We start from the raw sequence: 19,185 nt of genomic DNA on the forward strand, positions 1-19,185 counted from the left end.
ACTAGACAATACATTTTAAATGCATAATGAACTCACATTCATTTAAGATTATTTTAGGAACAGACTAGAATACAATTTTTCAAGAAATTTACTCACATTTTGGAATTAATGCCCCACCTCTCTGAATAGCCTTCCTTCATAAATACTTCTCCCTAACTATTGCCTACACAGTGTTTACATGCATGCACACATCACAGTACATCCTGTTCCACTGCCATTCATTCATTTACTGGTTTTAAATATTCATGCTGCACAACCTACAGAAACAAGTCAAGGCAAATCTCTTGATAATTGCGTTTATTGCAAAATCAAAAAGTATTAGCGCTGGAAGGGATACAAATTTTGCTCTAACTTTCTCATTCTAAAACATATTTTAAAAAAAGAAAAGAAAAGAAAAGCTGAGACCCAGAGATTGACTTAGATATGGTTACAAAGCTATTCAGCATCAAAACTAGATTAATATTGTCATCTTTACTATGGGCATTCTCTGACAGCAGAAGCAGGTTCCTAGAAAAACAAAAACCATTCATAATAAATAAAATCACCTTCATAAAAATCAATCCCCCACATCAATCAGTGGAATATATACAATGAGAAAAAACTTCTTGGTAATAGGTTGCTTTTGGCACCTCACCAGTATTTGCAAGGTGGACTTGGAACTCAGGAATAGGAACAAAGCCTGTATGTCTTCACATAACACTTGATTCAAGGGTTCACCTTCGTGCTGCTAGACCTTTAGCACGGACTCCAAATTTACTGACTGAGGGTTACAGGATTGGTTGCTCACGGTCACCATAAAACCTCGTCACTGTAACCTACCTCCTTGGCCATGTCTGTGTATTTCTGCTTTTCCTTTGGATCGAGAACAGCCCACCAATCAGCTAGTATCTTGGTAGCACCTCGGTTATCAAGCCTGGGGTGTTCCTGACGTACAAGGGAGCGATGACGTTTGCAAAATAAGAGAAATGCATTCATTGGTCTCCGGGCTCGCTGTTCTGGTGATTCATCATCTTCAGTTTCACCGACATCTTGCTCTAGACCATCGGCCCCAAGAAGTTGAACCTATTAGCAATAAAACAAAAGCCAAATGTTTAACACATCCTGGATAACTTTGCTTTAGCAATTAGTCTTGGTTTTCAAATTGTATTTTTCCTTAGCTCCACTTAAACAACTTACAAATTGGGGGAAAAAAACAATTTTTTAAAAGTCATCAACCACTGTTTGTGGTTGGTAACCAACTTAAGATGTTTTCTTTTGCTTAAGTTTCTACAGCAACCTGTGCACGTCTGTATTACAGCATATATCACATTGTTGTTATAATTGCTTACATTTTTTTCTCACTAACAGTGAGCTCTTTGAGGACAAAAGCTCTCTTATTTTCCTCACACACAGTGCATAGCTTAATGTCTGGTCTAACATTAGTATTGAACTAACTATTGAATGAAGGATTCAACCCATTCTGTGATATATGGGTCTCAAGATTAACAACAATATCCACATAAGACACATGAGCATTAGTTCTTTCTACTCTTTGGAATGTGCTGTTGTACAACTAATAATATGAAAATGTTTAACATGAAAGTAGATAAAAATCTAATACAGACTACTTAATGTTTTTGTGCATATCACAAGTGGAGCCTCCTAGTGTAAAAATCAAAACAGACCTCTAACATATTTGAAGGAAGAACTACATAGTAAATTTTCAAGCTTGTAGATATCACACTTTCTTGTCCACTGAAATTCAATGGTGATAGGGCTTAAACTTTCAAAATCTGTTTTGAATCCTCCCTTTTCCTAAGCATTTCATTGAAGGTCTTCAAGGACTTCTGCAAAGCTCTGATCCTCTCCATCTGTGTAATTCTCATTGCCACTGCCCTAGTACCACTCTTGCCTATGGCCTTGTCTTCCTGCTTTCAATCTCTTACAATACTTCCTGCGCATGGCTGCAGGTTAAATTTCTTAAAGCACATTTCTGATCACAGAATCTCAGAATATAACAGGATTGTTAAGTATCTTCTAAGGCTAAAATATGACAGTGCGACCAAGAACAGAAGTCCAGTATGCTTACTAAAACCATTTCTTTACTTGCTGCTTCACAGTTAAAATCAAGAAGGATCGAGGTAGTTGTTAGACTGCATTACACAGTAGGGCAGTAGTTCTTAAACATGAGTGGGCACTGGAATCCCTGGAGGTCTTGTTAAAACACAGATTGTTAAGTCCCACTCCCAGAGCTTCTGATTCTGTAGGTCTGGAGTGGGCCTTGAGAATGTGTATTTCTAACAAGTTGCCAGGTTATGCTGATGCTGCTAGCCTGGGGATCACACTTCGAGAACTACTACTAGAAGGCAACCACGTTCTCTTATATCGTGTTTATTGGGCAACTGTTACAGACGCTCTAGGACAAATCACTAGCTTCATCCAATTAGATGTTTTTTAAAAGTCTTTTAAGTTTAAATTAAGTATTGCACATGCATATAATTAACCATCAATTATCTTCCAACACAAATAGTACAGAACAATAATGAAGTCATAGCTACTTGATTTGGAAATACATTAGGGATTATTACTGGGGTGAAGGATACAGATTTATCTTCCTCATTATGTGTACAATCACTAAAAATGATTTGAGTTTTCAAGGAATATTTATTTAGCATTCTGAAACTAAGAAGCTACAGAAAAAGATCAGGCATAAAAAATGTATTATGTAGGTTGAGGAAGTAATTATAGTTTCCCTTCAGAAAAGAATAACTTTTGATTCAGTTACTAAATTATAAAACTCAAGCCAAGAGCTGAGACAAATAAGACAAATCCTGGCCCAAGGAGCTCACTGTTTGGGGAGAGGAGAAAGATATATAAGCAAATAAATTAAAAAGCAGGATGATGACTGCAACAATGAACCAGTGCAGTAATGAAGCATTAGCAGATGGGTAGGAGAACAGGGAAGTCTCCCTAGAAAAGGTGTGGTCTGGGCTAAATTTTGAAAGATGAATCAGAGCGTGTAGGGTAGTCAATGGGGAGTCATGGGGAACTAACAGAGATTAAAGCTCAATAGTTCAGACACTTATATGCAGCTCAATAGTACCAGTATATAAAAGATTAGAACAGGAATCTAAGGTTACAGAAGAAGGTATGGGCCACTTCATGAAGAATGTGCTCTGTTGTGTTAAAAAAAAAAAAAGATTAAAAAAATGTGCATTTAACCCTGTAAATGAGTGGCTTCAGACTGCATGGATCAATAAAAACCCTTGGGAGGGGACCAACACAGATTACCAACTTTTTGTTTTGCCAAGTATGAATATTAAAAAAAAATTTTAACTACTATCTAATATTATAACTGTTTCATTACATTAACTAATCAAAAAGTAAGTAAACAAATCAATAAATGTATGATATATAAATTAAATTAAAACGAAAAGGTATCTGGACCTATTTTTCTCTCACCAGAGGCCAGTAACACTCTGCAACAAATCAACACTAGCACTGGACCAGGATATGGAAACCACAGCTGGATGCAATGAAGAGCCATGAGTGGTTTTAAGCAGGGGAAAGACATTGTTAGGTCTGTATTTTGAGAGAACTCCTGTCATCAGTGTTGAGCATGAATTACAGTAGCAAAACTAGAGTCAAACAAAACTAGAGAAACAAGTTAAAAGTTTATTTCAGCTGTCCATGCGAGAATGGAGACAGGGCTGAATCAAGGCAGTAATCATGAGAATGGAGAACTGAAAACAGAAACAATATTCACTAATGAGGTAGGACAAAGAGTGATTGGTGTCTAACTGGATGTAAAGGTTGAAAAAGGAAGAAGAGTGTTTCCAACTTTGGCAGCAAGATTCCTTCATACACAACAGAGAACACTTTTTCTCAAATGAGAGAAATTAGATCTGGTGGCAGAATGTGAAGTGGCTCTTAGCAGAGAAGTCCCAGTTGGGATAATGAACTGATGTACCAATATAAAGAAGTAAGACCAAGGGTGCGGGTGAGATCTCTGAATGTGGACCAAAAAGAGAACAGGACTCGATGACTTCATTCTTTCACTTAATAACTATTTACTGGGCACCTGATATGGAGCAGGCACTGTTCTAGGTGATGCAGACAGAACAGTGAGCGTATAGACTCCCCATCCTCATGAAGATGAAGAGTAGCACAACTGGCCTGCCACTCTGGAAGGATCTCTCTGGCTGCTCTGTTGAGAACAGACTGTAGAACGGCAAAAGCAGAGACAGAGAGAGAGGCAGAATACAATAATCTGCACTAGCATCGGTGGTGGCTTGGATCAAGGTAGCAGTAGTGACATTGCTAACAAGGGGTCAACTTGAGAACTATTTTGAAGGTATGGGTGAGAATTTACTGATGGATGGACAGACGTGAGACTTGAGCAAAAGAAAACAGACAAGGTTTCAGGTCTGACCAACTTGACAGCTGGAGCTGCCATTCACTGAGAAAGGAAAGATGTAGGAGGATGGGGTTTGCAGGAGAAAAGTGACAGCTTCATTTTGAACACATTCAAACTGAGATTCTGATTTGATATCTAAGTGGATATGTCAAGTAAACAGTCAGAAATACAAGTCCAGAGTTTAGAAGAAAGGTCCAGGGTGGAGACAGGAATTAAGATAAGAAGCCCAGAGAACATCAACATTTGAAGGTAGAATAATGGAGGGACATCAACTGGAAGGAACCAGAATGGTATAGTTGGGAAGTTAGGAATAGAAATGAGTGATTGCTGTCATGGAAACTGCAGACAGCTTCAAGGACCAAGTGATCAACAGGTACAAATGTGTCAGAGAGATCAAATTAAGCATAAGCATAAACTTGGCAATTTCCTCATACAGGAAGAATAACACCATTTCTCTGAAAACGGAAAGGAAAAGATGGATAAGGAGTGAGATAAGAGTAAGATGAGTAAGTAGAGAAAGCTGAAGGAGTCATTTCTGGTGGCCTCTATGAAAGAGAAGAAAACTTCAACCGTGAGGAGACCATAAACAGTACCCAGAGAAGATGTCTGTGAAACAGGAAAAATGTTTATAATTCCTGCTGAGATGAGTGGAAGAGGGAGCTGACCCAAGCCTAGGACAAAAGACTGAACAGATATCAAAGGTGTGAAGAATAGTAAAAGCATGTTTATGAAATTTGTAGTGACACAAAATAAGTACTCATCTATTTTTTTATTGATTGATTGACTGACTGATTGATGGCTGCGTTGGGTCTTCATTGCTGCGCACGGGCTTTCTCTAGTTGCGGTGAGTGGGGGCTACTCTTCGTTGCGGTGCGCGGGCTTCTCACTGCAGTGGCTTCTCTTGTTGAGGAGCACGGACTTTAGGCACACGGATTTCAGTAGTTGTGGCATGGGGGCTCTAGAGCACAGGCTCAGTAGCTGTGGTGCATGGGCTTAGCTGCTCCACAGCATGTGGGATCTTCCCAGACCAGGGCTCGAACCTGTGTCCCCTGCATTGGCAGGCGGATTCTTAACCACTGCACCACCAGGGAAGTCCAGTACTCGTCTATTCTTCTACTGAGCATACAACTATTCAAAATCTACTCTGTGCCAGCCACCATTCTAGGCTTTGAGGAAGGAGAAGAGGACAGGAAGGGCAAGACCCTTGCTCTTACCGAGCTTATAGCCTAGTCTAGGAAGGCAGACATAAACAAGTGCACAGCTAAACACAAGGCATATAAGAAGTGTGAGGGAGGAAATCCTCAGACGTGGAATGCATACTGGATGGGAGGGACACCTGAGATGATGGGGAGGTAGTCCTTGTGCTGAGACCTGAATGATGAAGAGGAGGAACCAGTCATGCCAAGATCTGAAGGGACGTGTGGCTTTCTAAAGTCAGCTGCATGGCTGTGTGGCTTTCTCGCAAGAGCCGGCTGCTCAAGTGTGAGACCAGAGGAGGGGACTAGGAGGAATGACTGAGCACAGAGGCACGGAGGGGTGACAGCAGCCAGATGCTCTGGAGGCCTCAGAAATGAGGACCTGAACAGCTCTGAACCTACCTATGGTGGCAAGGCTAGGCTGGGAGGGAAGAAAGAGAGGCCAGGAGCAACAGGTGGGTGCAGGTAAGCACATCAAATTTTATGAACTCACTGCGTTTGAATATTGTCTGCAAATTATTAGTTAATTGACAGAAATACTATTTAAGAAGGATCTGGGGCTTCCCTGGTGGCGCAGTGGTTGAGAGTCTGCCTGCCGATGCAGGGGACACGGGTTTGTGCCCCGGTCCGGGAAGATCCCACATGCCGCGGAGCAGCTGGGCCCGTAAGCCATGGCCGCTGAGCCTGCGCGTCCAGAGCCTGTGCTCCGCAACGGGAGAGGCCACAACAGTGAGAGGCCCGCGTACTGCAAAAAAAAAAAAAAAAAAAAAAAAAAGAAGGATCTGTTTCAGTTTAAACTACTACTACAGATACTTTAAGAGTCATCAACATTTGGAATAAAAATGTAGATTAAGTAGTTAACTAGGATTCAAGTTATACAGACTCCTAGTAACGCCTCCTTTGCACCACACAGGTTCACTGCAGTTTCCAGAATGAATGGTCAAATAAACTTAAAACTTCTACAATAAAAGAAGGAAATTACCTTATCAATATCCTCCTCTTCGTCTTCCTCTTCTTCCTCTTCTGAAAAGTCAAGAAGTTTCTTTGCTAGCAATGGATGCCACTGAAGACACTTTCGTTTTGGTCGTTTTCCAGCCCCTTCTCCTTCTGCGGAATGATCTTTATTTCTATTACTGCCTTTCATTACTGTGACCTATAGCAATGAAAAAAAGGAGAAACAGAGAAATGAAAGTAAATTTGATTAAAATTAGTTTATTTAGCTTCCTTAACTTTAACTGGATTATAGTTTTAATGATTAAAGTATCTACCAGCTTAGACATTTACTGGATTCAGTAAGAACTAAGTACATAATCAAACATTCATTTTAGTGGGTTAAATTGCTAATAAAATTTGCCTTTTATGAAATCTGCTTCCTTCCACTTTATAACTTCAGAACTCAAAACCCAAATAAAGTGTTAGGATGATTACAAGTTACTGTCACCTGTTCGTATTTACTCAAAATAGTTTTTCTCAAAGTTTTCCACCAGAGGAATGTGAAAGATGCCTCCCAGGGGAGCAAAGGTGCTCACAGAGGTGGGCCTCCCTACATTCTCCAATGGCTCCTATTTTATCATAATTTACATGAATTTCACATTCTATACTATGATAAATATGAGTCTGAAGTATTATTAAGTAAAATGAATGCTTTATAAGAATCAAGTGTTTTAGATTTAAAATAAAACTATTTCATAAGACGACACACATTTTTCAAAAACTAACTGTGCAGCCTCCAAGGATCCCGTCTATGCATGAATCACTTAGTGGGATGAGCACCCTTCTGCACCGGCCTGTGATACAACAAATCACAAAGATCTTTGCATCTCCCTATTACATATGCCCTAGAGATATACAACACATCACAAAGATCTTTGCATCTCCCTATTACATATGCCCTAGAGATATACAACACATCACAAAGATCTTTGCATCTCCCTATTACATATGCCCTAGAGAGCAACAAAGTTTTGCTCTCTAGGCTTTTTTCCCCTAAAAGACGATTGGCTGAAATAGCTAGGCTATAGTCAGGCTATGAATCTGACAATATCTTTCAGAAACCGAAAATTCTAAATTATTTTTCAGTGAATATTTTAAAAAGGTTTTCTCAATGAAAGAAACTACATATTTATATTATAAAGGTGAAAATAACAAAAAATGAGGTTTACCTTCTCCATCATGCCCAGTCCCACAGCCCAAAGGTAAATTATACAGTTTCTTACATGCTTTCTCATAATTATTTAATATTTTTCATTCATTCATTTGAAGTAACATTAATATACAAATTACTCTTTATACATGGTCATGTGAATATTGAAACAATACAGTTAAATGCCATCAACTTAAATGGTTCATGCTGACAATTACAAACGTAAATGTCATTGCCAAAATCACAGGGTGGTGGTCGTTTTGGTCAGTTTAAATCTGTATTGGTCCAAACACTTGCAAAGTACTTTTTTTTTTCAATAAACTTTTTTTGTGTGTGTGATACACGGGTCTCTCACTGCTGTGGCCTCTCCCGTCGTGGAGCACAGGCTCCGGACGCGCAGGCCCAGTGGCCATGGCTCACGGGCCCAGCCGCTCCGCGGCATGTGGGACCTTCCCAGACCAGGGCACAAACCCGTGTCCCCTGCATCAGCAGGCGGACTCTCAACCACTGAGCCACCAGGGAAGCCCTATCAATAAACTTTTAATGCCATGTTGCTGACACTAGGATCCATGAACATATAGTTTCAATATTCATCTAGTTCTCAAGCCTTCAAAACAATACGACATAAGCAATTTTTTAATCTTCCTTCCTTGTTTCTGAGTTTGGGGTCATATTTAAGTCTTCTTCACTTCAAAATCGAAAAATATTCACTAATGTTTCCTTTGAGAACTTACGTGACTTCATTATTTTAAAGAAACCATGTAAATAACTGATCAATCTGGAATTCATTCTGACAAAGGAGGGAGGGATCTAGCTTTTTTTTTTTCCCAAACAGCTAACCAACTGTTCCAAACCATTTATTAAATCATCCAGCTTTTCCCCATTCCTTTGAAATGCTACTTTTATCCTATACTACACTACCACATGTGTATAAGTCTACTTCTGGATTCTCTTCTGTTAATAATCATCCCCTCTGTTTTCCTATCCTTTGACCAACTTTAATATCCTTAGGACAATATCATTCTGTACCTTTTTCTATACACAAATATATCAGTAAACACAGCCATTTAAAACTTTTAAGTTGAAAATATCATGGTCTTCTAAGTCAATACACCTTGATCATCCTCATTTTGTAATAACTATATAATATTCCAAAATAGGAACATATCATAATTTTCTCAATTATTCCATGATTGATAGATGTTCAGATTATTTCTTGTACTACAATAAAATCTTCATTTTAATAATCTTTTAATCTTCATTTTGATAAAATCCTCATTATTAAAAGCTGTGTCTAGCCAAAAAAAAAAGGGTGGGGAGGTGAGAAAAACATGTTCCCGTGGTTTTCTTAGCAAGAAACTTCTGCTGAGTATCTGAAGCAATTACATGATTCATGTGGCTGCCTCAAGAGTAGAAGTTATTGAAAACTCTAAATGGAATTAGTTATCTGGTATGCTCTTAATAAATAATAAAGGAACAACGATTTCTTTGAATTGATAGACCATTTAACGATTCCCAGTCTATCTACAAATAAAACTTGGCATGGAAAACCCAATTTCTAAAAATACCAACGCTATATAGAGAGAAGAGGAAACAGCTATTTTTGTGGCTTATTAATCACTTCAGGATGAGATGCTTGAGTGGTAATTAAACCCATACTGGGTTTTAATACCGGATATTTTATAACACATTTTTTAAACAATAAAAGAAATTAATGGGAAACTACACGTCAGGCAAGCTGTTATCAGCGGGAGAGGTCAAAGTGACTGCCGGTGCCTAGAGAAAAATACATCATTTAGCCTCAAGGATTCTGATTATGCTATTTGATTATGTGTGAATTGTGTTTAAGTGTATGTGCCTTTGCATATACTTATGTGTAATTTCAATATTCAAACAGAAAATAGAATATCAAAAATCAAATGAATGGATGGCATATGTGGCTTTGGGGTTCAAAATAACCACATTCACCTCGTCCCACCTCAACGTTCTGATTCTTTCCACATAGCTGCTACGGCACTACGATAATGTATATCTTCTCTGGTACTCCCAAAATTAATCTCTCCATCCCCATAAATACAATAGAAAGATTTTATATTGCTAACAACACTTACCACATTTTCCCTTGAATTACAATTATTTGGGTACATCCTACCTCCATCACTAGGCCTTTTTCTTGATGATCCAAGACTAGTTACCTTTATATAGAAGCATCTGGCTTATCAGAACATCAATATCAGTCAGTTGTGAGAATTGTTATAAACAACCATATGAAACTCCATGCTAAATTATGGTGATAATTCACTATTTTTATATAGTAGAATGGCTTCAAAATTAACCCCCATCTCTCTCATTCCTGTGAATTCAGCTATTTCTTCCTGAGTAGGAAAAAAGGAGGTCTGAAAACTATGTATAACACTGAATGCGGGCCAGGGTGGCATGTTCTGTGTGAGAACCACCGAACCCCTGGGCTGTATGAAAAGTAAGATTGATAACCTCTAGCACAGTCTAGAACAAAGTAGGGGGGAAGTAAGTATTTTTGGCACGAATGAAAGCTGAATTGAAGATAGTAAACCTGGGACAAAATAGTCAAGAAAAGTGTAACTGACCTAATGACCATGAAATACCCCAAACTATAAACTAGAGATTTTAATAACTTATAGTTATCTGATTACTTTTTAATTCACCATGGATCTGTTTTCAAACTGTTGAAAGAAGGCAGAAGAATGTGTGTGGGGGGGAGGGGGGGAGGGGATGATGCGCCTGATTATCATTCAGAAGTAATGACAAAGCAAGAGAGGAGAATCCAAGTAAAGATGAAGAAAAACATCTTCTGAGAAAGAAAAGGGAAAAAGAAGGCAGAATTTTGAGACTCAAGCATATTGCTTTTCTTATTTCAACAATGAGGAGGAAAAATTGTTAATTTCTGATGATTTTTGACAGTAACAGAGGGCTACCTTTGTAATTATTTTGCCACTAAAAACCCCCCACACATTATAAAGTTCGGCTTCTTGTTCTGGAACATGAGCAAATTAAGCTAGCAATCTATATGTAATAAATGAAGCAATTGGGGGACTTTATTCAAAAGGGGTCCTTCTTCCTTTCTGCATGGCAACTGTAGAATAACAAATCAGGTTATTCAACTACCAGTGGACCCTGTACTTGAAAGACTCAATATCATAAAATTATGTTGCTGAGATTATCAAACGATGGAGGCTGAAGGTCCCTATCCAAAATACAGTTGACCCTTGAACAACACGGGTTTGAACTGTGAGCATCCACTTATACATCAAAAATTTTTCAATAAAAACAGACTATATTACTACATGATCCACAGTTGGTTGAATCTACAGATGGGGGAGCCATGGGTACAGGCAGGTGACTGTAAAGCTATATAACCCCTGCATTCAAGGGTCAGCTGTATTGAATATTTACTTAGCTTATAAAAACAAACCAACCCATGTGTTCCCTTTTCTTTGCCAGATGAGTTACCCTAATTAGTACTCATAATACTGATGTAAATGTAAATCAACTTGGTGATAAATTAGGAAAAACTTCATTTACCTATATTCTTCAAGTGCAGCAAGTCCATTGATGAAGACCTTTACTGAGGTCAAACTTCATGAGAAATTTAAAGAAGAAATATCATAGAAGAAACAGGACAAAGTAAATACCACGTTTAACAAAAGAAAAAAATGGACACTGGAGCCTAACAGGCCTCCTTTAGAATCCGGCCTCCTACCACTAACTGCTTGTTGTAAAGTTATTCATCTTGCTGATCTTTCCACACATTAAAACTGAGTAATAGCTCTACTGTGAGAACACTTTTTATATAACACCCAGCACAGAGCCTGGCATCTAGAAGGTTCTCACTCCATGTTAGTAAATCCTCCCTTTACCCACAAGCTTCTTAGAGGGAGTATGGGTTTAACAGGCAGCACGTTCTCGCTTAACTCAGCCTAAGATGCAGTTCAAGAGAGAGCACAGAGGACTCCCATTTAACAGTGGTCCACATGCTTCCCAGATGATATAACCTCCAGCCTCAGCAACTGAAAAAGAAAGACGGAAAATTTCTTTCCTTTTGTCTGAGTGATATACAGTCAGAAACAGAGGCTTGGTATAGTCATAAATTCTATAAGATCCTCTAGTCTTTCCTCTTGTCTCACAACTTAGGCAATCAGTACACTTTAGCTTTTAAAACACTGTGTAAATTTAACTGTGTCACAGGGGTATTTTAGAGTTTAAACTGTTTCCTAAATGTCCAATAAAATCCCATTCAAATCATATTAATGGAAATTCAGACCAAATGAGACAGGGGAAGGTAAGGGAGGCCCAGGAAATTTCATTGTCAGACAGCCATGCATTCTAACCTCAAGTAAGGCCTCTCCCGGGTCCAACTAAGACTGTAAAGCTTTAGAGCTGTCTCGGATCTACAGAGAAGATGAAAAACCAGCACAAAGAAATGGTGGTAAATCGGTAGCTCTAGAGCTTCCCACAAGTTGGACCAACCTGCTTAAAACCTTCTGAGAGTGCCGCTGCTCTCGACACGCCCTGCTTCCACTGCCTTGCGCACTCCCTAAAATTCTCCCACTTTCTGCCAAAACGGACATCCTCCTCCAAAGCCCAGGTAATGTATCACTTCCCTTCTACAGCTTTCTGTGAAAATCTTAAGTCAAATGCCATCGCTCTTTGATCACGCTTGAGCTTGCTGGTCAAGCACTTACCACGGTGTTTCAGTTAGTTTTATCTACGTCCTCACTATCCTCCACAAAATAGGTTGTGAACTTCTAGAGGGAAGGTGTCATGGTTTCTTACTTTTCTGTCCCAGGACTTCAAACTGAGCCTGGTACACAGCAGTCCCTGTAAAGGGTATTTATGGCTTATAATTTCCTCACCTAACACTTAACCACATATCACAACTTCCCAGAATGAATTGTTCCTCAGGATAATTTTAAAAACAATACTAATACACAGCTAATATTTATTAAATACTAATCGCTTAATGAATATTATACTTAATATTCATTATCTCATTTAATCCTTATAAGAACCCTTGAGGCAGGTACTATACTATGCATCCCAGTTGAAGAAGCTGAGGGTTAAGCCACTTGCCTAAGGTCACACAGTTAGCAGAGAAGCTGGCACTAGAAGCAGGAAGCCCAACTCAAGAGCCCAAATGCACACCTAGGACAAGAAGCTCTAATATAAAGCCTTCCATCTGTTGATGCTCTGGGCATTTCCCATGGAACAAATAGCTTATGAGCCACGGAACCACCTAAAGGGAGCACTGAAGGGTTGGAAAGTGAACACTTTCAATGGTTCACAGCAGAAAAGTGTACATCTCTGATGACTCCAAGCGACAATTAAATTAGATTAACTTTAAAACTCTTTGAAGATTAAAGCCCTACAAGTGCTAATCATTATTATTTATTGTAATTCTAATGACAATTTTAAACTGTAGACAGATTAAATGAAAAATATCTTTCTATAAAGTAATACTCTCATTTTAGAAGCAATTCAGTCACTCTATTCATGCAGAGTGTCTTTAAATGCACTCCTTATTGAAAAGCAGTAGCTCTTCAAGTTGAAACTTTAACTCTGTCAAGATGTTATCTACATGCTCTTCATGAATATTAATAAGACACACACTATTTAAAGAACGGCTTAGCTATACTGGCAGTTCTGGTTCCTGTGTCCTTCTCTCATGAAGGAATATGTATTCTAAGATCTCTGATACTTACAACTCCATGACATTTAGCCTTAGGAGAGCTTAACATGGTTCTCAAAATGCATGCTACTCTAGGCTACAGATAGAAACAACAGCTACCTTGAAAGAGATAAGGCACCAAAAGAAGTGACTTAGGGAAGAAAAACTCCTTACACAAGGAATTCAGTAACAGGGTGGAACATGTTCCCCATCACACCACGCTCCCCCAAAAGCCCAACTCTCTGTTTTCTTATAATTTTATGGTGGCGTTTACATTCTTCATCACAAAGTCACCAAATTCCTATTCTTCAACAGGCTTAGCATAATACATTTGCCTCTTTTAGTTTCTAAATTAACAAAGGTGCTTTTTTTTTAATCCATTTATTAGATGGTTAGGACATACTTATCCCACCGACAAGAATCTGATGCACAACAAGACAAACTCACGGCAGTCTCTTCCTCATTTATTCTCAATGCAGCTGAACGCGTATTTATTGATCACATGTTGAGCTATGCACTGTGGGAGTTAAGTGTACAGCCTTACCTCTCATTTAACCATCGCCCCTGCCGCCTCTGCTCCCCTGCCGGGCTGGTGTCCTCCTGTCTGGCAGCACCTGCCCTGTGCTTCCTCAGCTCTCCCAGGCCTGCACACTGTACCCCACACACCCATTCTCACTTTCTGTGCAAGTCCCCCTGAACTCCCATTTCTGAGGAGCTATCTTCATTTGACCCAGCTCCCGTCTCTTTCCTTCCTGAGCACCGGTTTTGGCCACCCACATTTAATGGCTGTGCCATATTTTTTGACACTTGATTGTATAACCATCATCATTTTCCCGTACAATATATGTATAATGATTCCATATGAACTCCTTCCACAGAGACCCTTGAGGGTAAAGAACATGCCAGATGCTATATTTTCTGGATCTGTCAGAGCAAACATCCAGTGTTAAGACAGGGAGTACATGAGGAAGTGAACACAGAAACAATACCCCTCTGCTTTCTTAGTATGCTGTTTCTTTATGTTGTTTTGCTAGAAGGCAGAAGAGATATAAGGCTTGAAAAGAAAATATGCAGAGAAGGAAAAATAAGAACCCAGAAGGGTTGCTCGGGAGGGGAGAGGAGAAACGGGCAAATTGACAAGGTGATGTAATAAATATAATGAAATCTAAGTCACTTCCAAGCAGCTGTCAGTACCAGTCTAAGAACATGTTTTCATAGCTTTATTCCCCTCTCTGGTTATTTGTGACTGACTCTCATTATTCTCTCAAAATAGAATAGCATAGCACCTTCAGCTCACGAGCTCTCTTTTCCTATCATAACTGGTCTGCTAATTCACCTCAACTCTGAACTCATCTAACCATTTTTCTTTCCCAGTCTATCCCCAAGCTGCCAGCCGCTCCCATGGTCTCACACTACTACAAACTCTTCCAATCTCAGGTTGGTCTTCAGTGCTCATTCATAGTCTTGACGTGTCTTAGTCCCACCCAATCCCACAGTGCCCATTATAACTTACTGGTTTCTCCTCAACCCCTACTGATGATGATGAGTAAGGATAGTAATAATAGTTATATATATATATATATATATATATATATATATATATATAAAGTGCTTCTATATATATAATGCTTATGTATATATTGCTTCCTATGTGCCAGAAGCTAAGAGCATTCTACTTATTAATTCTCTTAACACACCACAAGCCTGAGAGGTAGGTACTATTATAATCTCCTTTTTATGGATGAAAAAAACTGAGGCACAGATAACATATAGTTTGCCTTGTTTAGTTTGTTAAGTTAAAAAGGTTTTTATATTATATGTATCAAAACGGTGGGACACTATTATCACATTGGAAAGAAGCTGAAGCACAAGAAGACAAGCTCACGGAGTCACTTATTGTCAATGAAGTTGAATACATATTTACTGATCACCTGATTAACTATGCATTATGTTTGTACATTACAGAATGTCCAAGGTCACACTGCTAGCACATAATTGGTGGAGCCAGTATCTGGCTCCAGTCTGGCTTCGGAGTCTGGTTCTGGACCATTATACAATACTGCCTCCTATTAATAACTAACCTGATTAAACCTTTGCTACCTGCTGAACACTGTATATGAATTCATTTCTTTAATCCTCCATATACCTCTTGGAGAAAGGAACTATAATAGTCATATATTATACAGGAAGCAGCTGGGAATGACAAAGCTTAAACAGCATATGCCCAAGGCCATTCTGCCAGCATGTGACAGAGCCAGGATTCAAACCTAGGTCTTCTGTCCCCAGAGCCCAAGGTTCTCCATACTGTCCTTCCCACCGTAATCCTAGTCATTCTAAGAAAATGTCTTTGCCTCCTGGTTAACAGAAAGGTCTCCATATGTGGACCCTCCCAAAGTCCCACCTTGCCTACCAATTTCAAAACTTGTTTCTTCTACCCTATCTCAAAGGCAGAGTTTCAAGGTCAGCTTCTCCTCTCACTCCCAGTCTGTGCTTCTCATCTTTCCTGCTACGCTGGGCCATTAGTCTTTCAGTTTCTTTGATGAACTATCCACAGTAGTTGAACTTCTGTTTCGCTCTGTATACAATCTCAAGTCTAAGGCCCTCCCTGAATCCTCCTCCTCCTTTAGCTAGTCCTCTTTTTTGGTACAAATTGGCCTCCAGCCATCAGGCCAGGAGACTGCCTAACCCCAAGCCATGAAACTAGCAGCCAGGAAGAACTGGCCTGTCTGGTACTAAGACTGTTCACAGGCTCCACCTTGCACTTCCCGTATTGACTTCCTTCCTAATCTTCTTGGTTCTAAAGCCCAGGATTAATTTCCTAGAAAGCATTCACAGCTCATTCCAACTGTGTCACAGGCTTTGGCTTCTCTACCTCAATAATTCACGCTTACATCTTTGATTTCTAGCCTCTCAGAGAAAACACCTTGCCTGGGCCAGCCCTGTGTCTCCACCATATCCGTGGGAAATATGCCAGAGCCCGCATGGTGCCTAGGAACTAGACATTCCTTCCTTTCACAGAAACATCTGGAAAACATATACTATCTTTGCTACTTTCTCACTGTAAGTTCAAATCATTGCAAACGGCTCCTAGCCCTGACACCTAACCTCTCACCACGTTCTGTCCCCTCCACCTGTTACATGTATGGTCTGCTCCGGTCCATCCCCCATACTGGCTCAGCGGTCTGGTCTTCTTATCTATAGCCATGCTGACTTCAATTCTCCACACTACAAATATCTGCTCATGCCCTTGTCCTGCATGAATCTCTTTAACAGTCAGTCCCTCAATATACTCAGGAAGACGTCCGAACCTCTTTCTTCACAGAGCACACAAGACTCTTCGTCCCTACTTAGTTTTATGGCTCACGTTTCTTTGCTCAATTCTCACTCTTAAAGCTCTACCTACACTGTGTTACATGCCACCACCTGGAACTCACCAGGAACTCTCACCTCTTAGCATCTGTACTACTGTCTCCTCCCAGTGGAGCTCGGATCTCACATAAGCCCCCAATGGTCCTTACTAGTCTGAGAAAGAGGTGCTTCTTAGGTGTCTCCACAGTACCCTGTACTCAATATCCATCCCCCAAAGAAACAGTGTGTTTCCCTCTGTATATCCCACTTGGCTCTGACAGGGAACAAGGGCTGTATAATGTTCATCACAGTATCTGCAGGGCCTGACACAGAGCTGGGCCCACTGTGGGAAAACACTTGTTCGGGTCTGCTCCCTGCGGTCTCTTCCTGTCACCTTCATTGCTTCTCACTTGCCACTGCTTCTTTTCTGCTCCTTCCTCACCATGCCTTGCTCTTTCTTCCTGCCCTGTGACCCTCCATCTCAGAAGTTGCTTGCACCAACTTCAAACAGCATTCTCAAACTACCAAACCAGAACACCTGGCAATTTTACTTGTTTGGAAATTCTAGTTTCTAGGCAACAAATGTCAAAATGACTCAATGAATAATTTTGACCTCATAAAGAGAAATAATCATCTATTCCCTTTTCTCCTGTACCCATCACTGAACACTATTTAATCTCCTGTGCACCAGTTTACATACAGCCCTTTAAATTGTAAGAATCAGCATGCATATTTTTAAAAGCAAATATATTAAACTCCATCTAAAATAATCAAAGTTTAAAAAATTATTTTTTCATTTATATTAACTTAAAACATTTTCTAAACTAATAAAAAGGTCTGGATGTCTTTCACCATCCTGATCTCTAATTATAACTTAAAAAAAAAACAACCCAGAAACAATGCTTCTAGGTAAGAATCAACAATCTATGATACCTCTAGATGGAAATTTCTTTTTCCTAAGCTACTGTTCTTTACTCTAAAAAGATGGCAAATAATCTTAAGTTACAGTTAAATTTAGTTTACTTAATAAAGCAAAACTTCTCAGTCTTAATGGTTACAAAGCAAAACTATTTTTCCACAATGTAAAAAAGAATTGGTATTTCTTATTTTAGTAGTTACAGTGTTTACTGAAACAGCTTATCCTAGCTTCTGCAATGCCCACCTGCTTTACACTGTGGCACACTGGAATTGAGTTAACTTGTCATTGACCAGATCACACATTTTAAGAAGGTAGGACGTTCCTTATCTCTATATTCCCAAATGCTTGGACTACTGTCTTGAATATATTATGTATTTAATGAAAAGTGCTTGAAAATGCATTAACTTAATGATGTTATATCAGACTGCACATATGCCAAGGAAATTAATTAGAATACATAGGGAGCTATGATACATTTATAGTTTCCATTTAGAGTTACGCAGAAAACCACTTGTTTTATACTTGCTTCACACCTGGTGAAATTTTTTCCTTAAATATATTCCAATTTTCTGACTTAATACACAAGATACAAAAGTGCTTATTTGCTGATTCAGTCATAACAGTGCCCTGTTCAGAGCATTATACATTCCATTTATATTCCTTTCAGGTGTTATAGTCCTTTAAATGTTTGGTCTGAATGTGCTCTAACTTCAGTGCCAAGTACTGAAAGCTTTTGTTAATTTACCAAATGTATTAAATTCATATTTGTTTTAAAAAGTTCTTCACTTCATAGAATTAACAAAACAAGTTCCTATTTGCATACCATTTGCTTGCGTTTTTTCCCTTTTGAAAACTACCAAAGTGAGAATATAAATGGCTAGATGTTTTAGGATGACCCTAAATCCAGTCTTCTTTCCTTCCATTTTTCTCTCAATGCACAGTATGAGAACGGACATTGCCCACAAAATACATGTTTACTGAAGCATCCTGTAATATTTTTCTTACAACCTAATTTACATAAGTCTGCTCCCTCTGCTGGCCGAATTTTTATCCTCTAGCATCCTATTTAAATAAAAAGGCAATGCGTTATACTATAAAGAAAACAAGGGCTTCCTTGGTGGCGCAGTGGTTGGGAGTCCGCCTGCCAATGCAGGGAACAAATAAAAAATTATAAACCAAATAAACCTGGAAAATCACTTAAGAAGCTCTTCTACATCATTAAGGCATGGCATTAGCTGATTTTAGGGAGAAGCAATCTTTCAAGCATTGAATTTTCAAATTTAGTGTCATTTTGCCCCTAAACAAGATTCTTAACTCTACTAAGACCATTTCTCATTAATTCAGTTCCTTTTAACCTGGAATCTCCATAGTACTTTGCAACGAGTATCTAACCAGACCTTCCATATTTACATGAACGGCATTATGTAGAGTGGGCAAGCAGGAGGGAGTTTGCCTCACTCATCCACATAGTGATTTGTC

General features: G+C 39.1%; 1 protein-coding gene across 6 annotated transcripts in view; it reads right to left on the reverse strand.

Annotated features, from left to right (window-relative positions):
- BBX (BBX high mobility group box domain containing) overlaps window positions 1-19,185 on the reverse strand; it is a 282,225-nt gene that overhangs the window by 94,596 nt on the left and 168,444 nt on the right. For all 6 annotated transcript variants that reach the window (XM_024735310.1, XM_024735315.1, XM_024735312.1 and 3 more), the window contains 2 exons: window positions 6,575-6,745; window positions 820-1,062 (listed from right to left, as the gene is read on the reverse strand). In XM_024735310.1, the coding sequence (XP_024591078.1) occupies window positions 820-1,062; window positions 6,575-6,736 (405 nt within the window). In that variant the 5' untranslated portion in view covers window positions 6,737-6,745. The remainder of the gene's footprint in view (window positions 1-819; window positions 1,063-6,574; window positions 6,746-19,185) is intronic.

This window comes from Neophocaena asiaeorientalis, unplaced genomic scaffold, assembly GCF_003031525.2.
Source record: "Neophocaena asiaeorientalis asiaeorientalis breed wild unplaced genomic scaffold, Neophocaena_asiaeorientalis_V1.1 scaffold136, whole genome shotgun sequence".
NCBI lineage: Eukaryota > Metazoa > Chordata > Mammalia > Artiodactyla > Phocoenidae > Neophocaena > Neophocaena asiaeorientalis.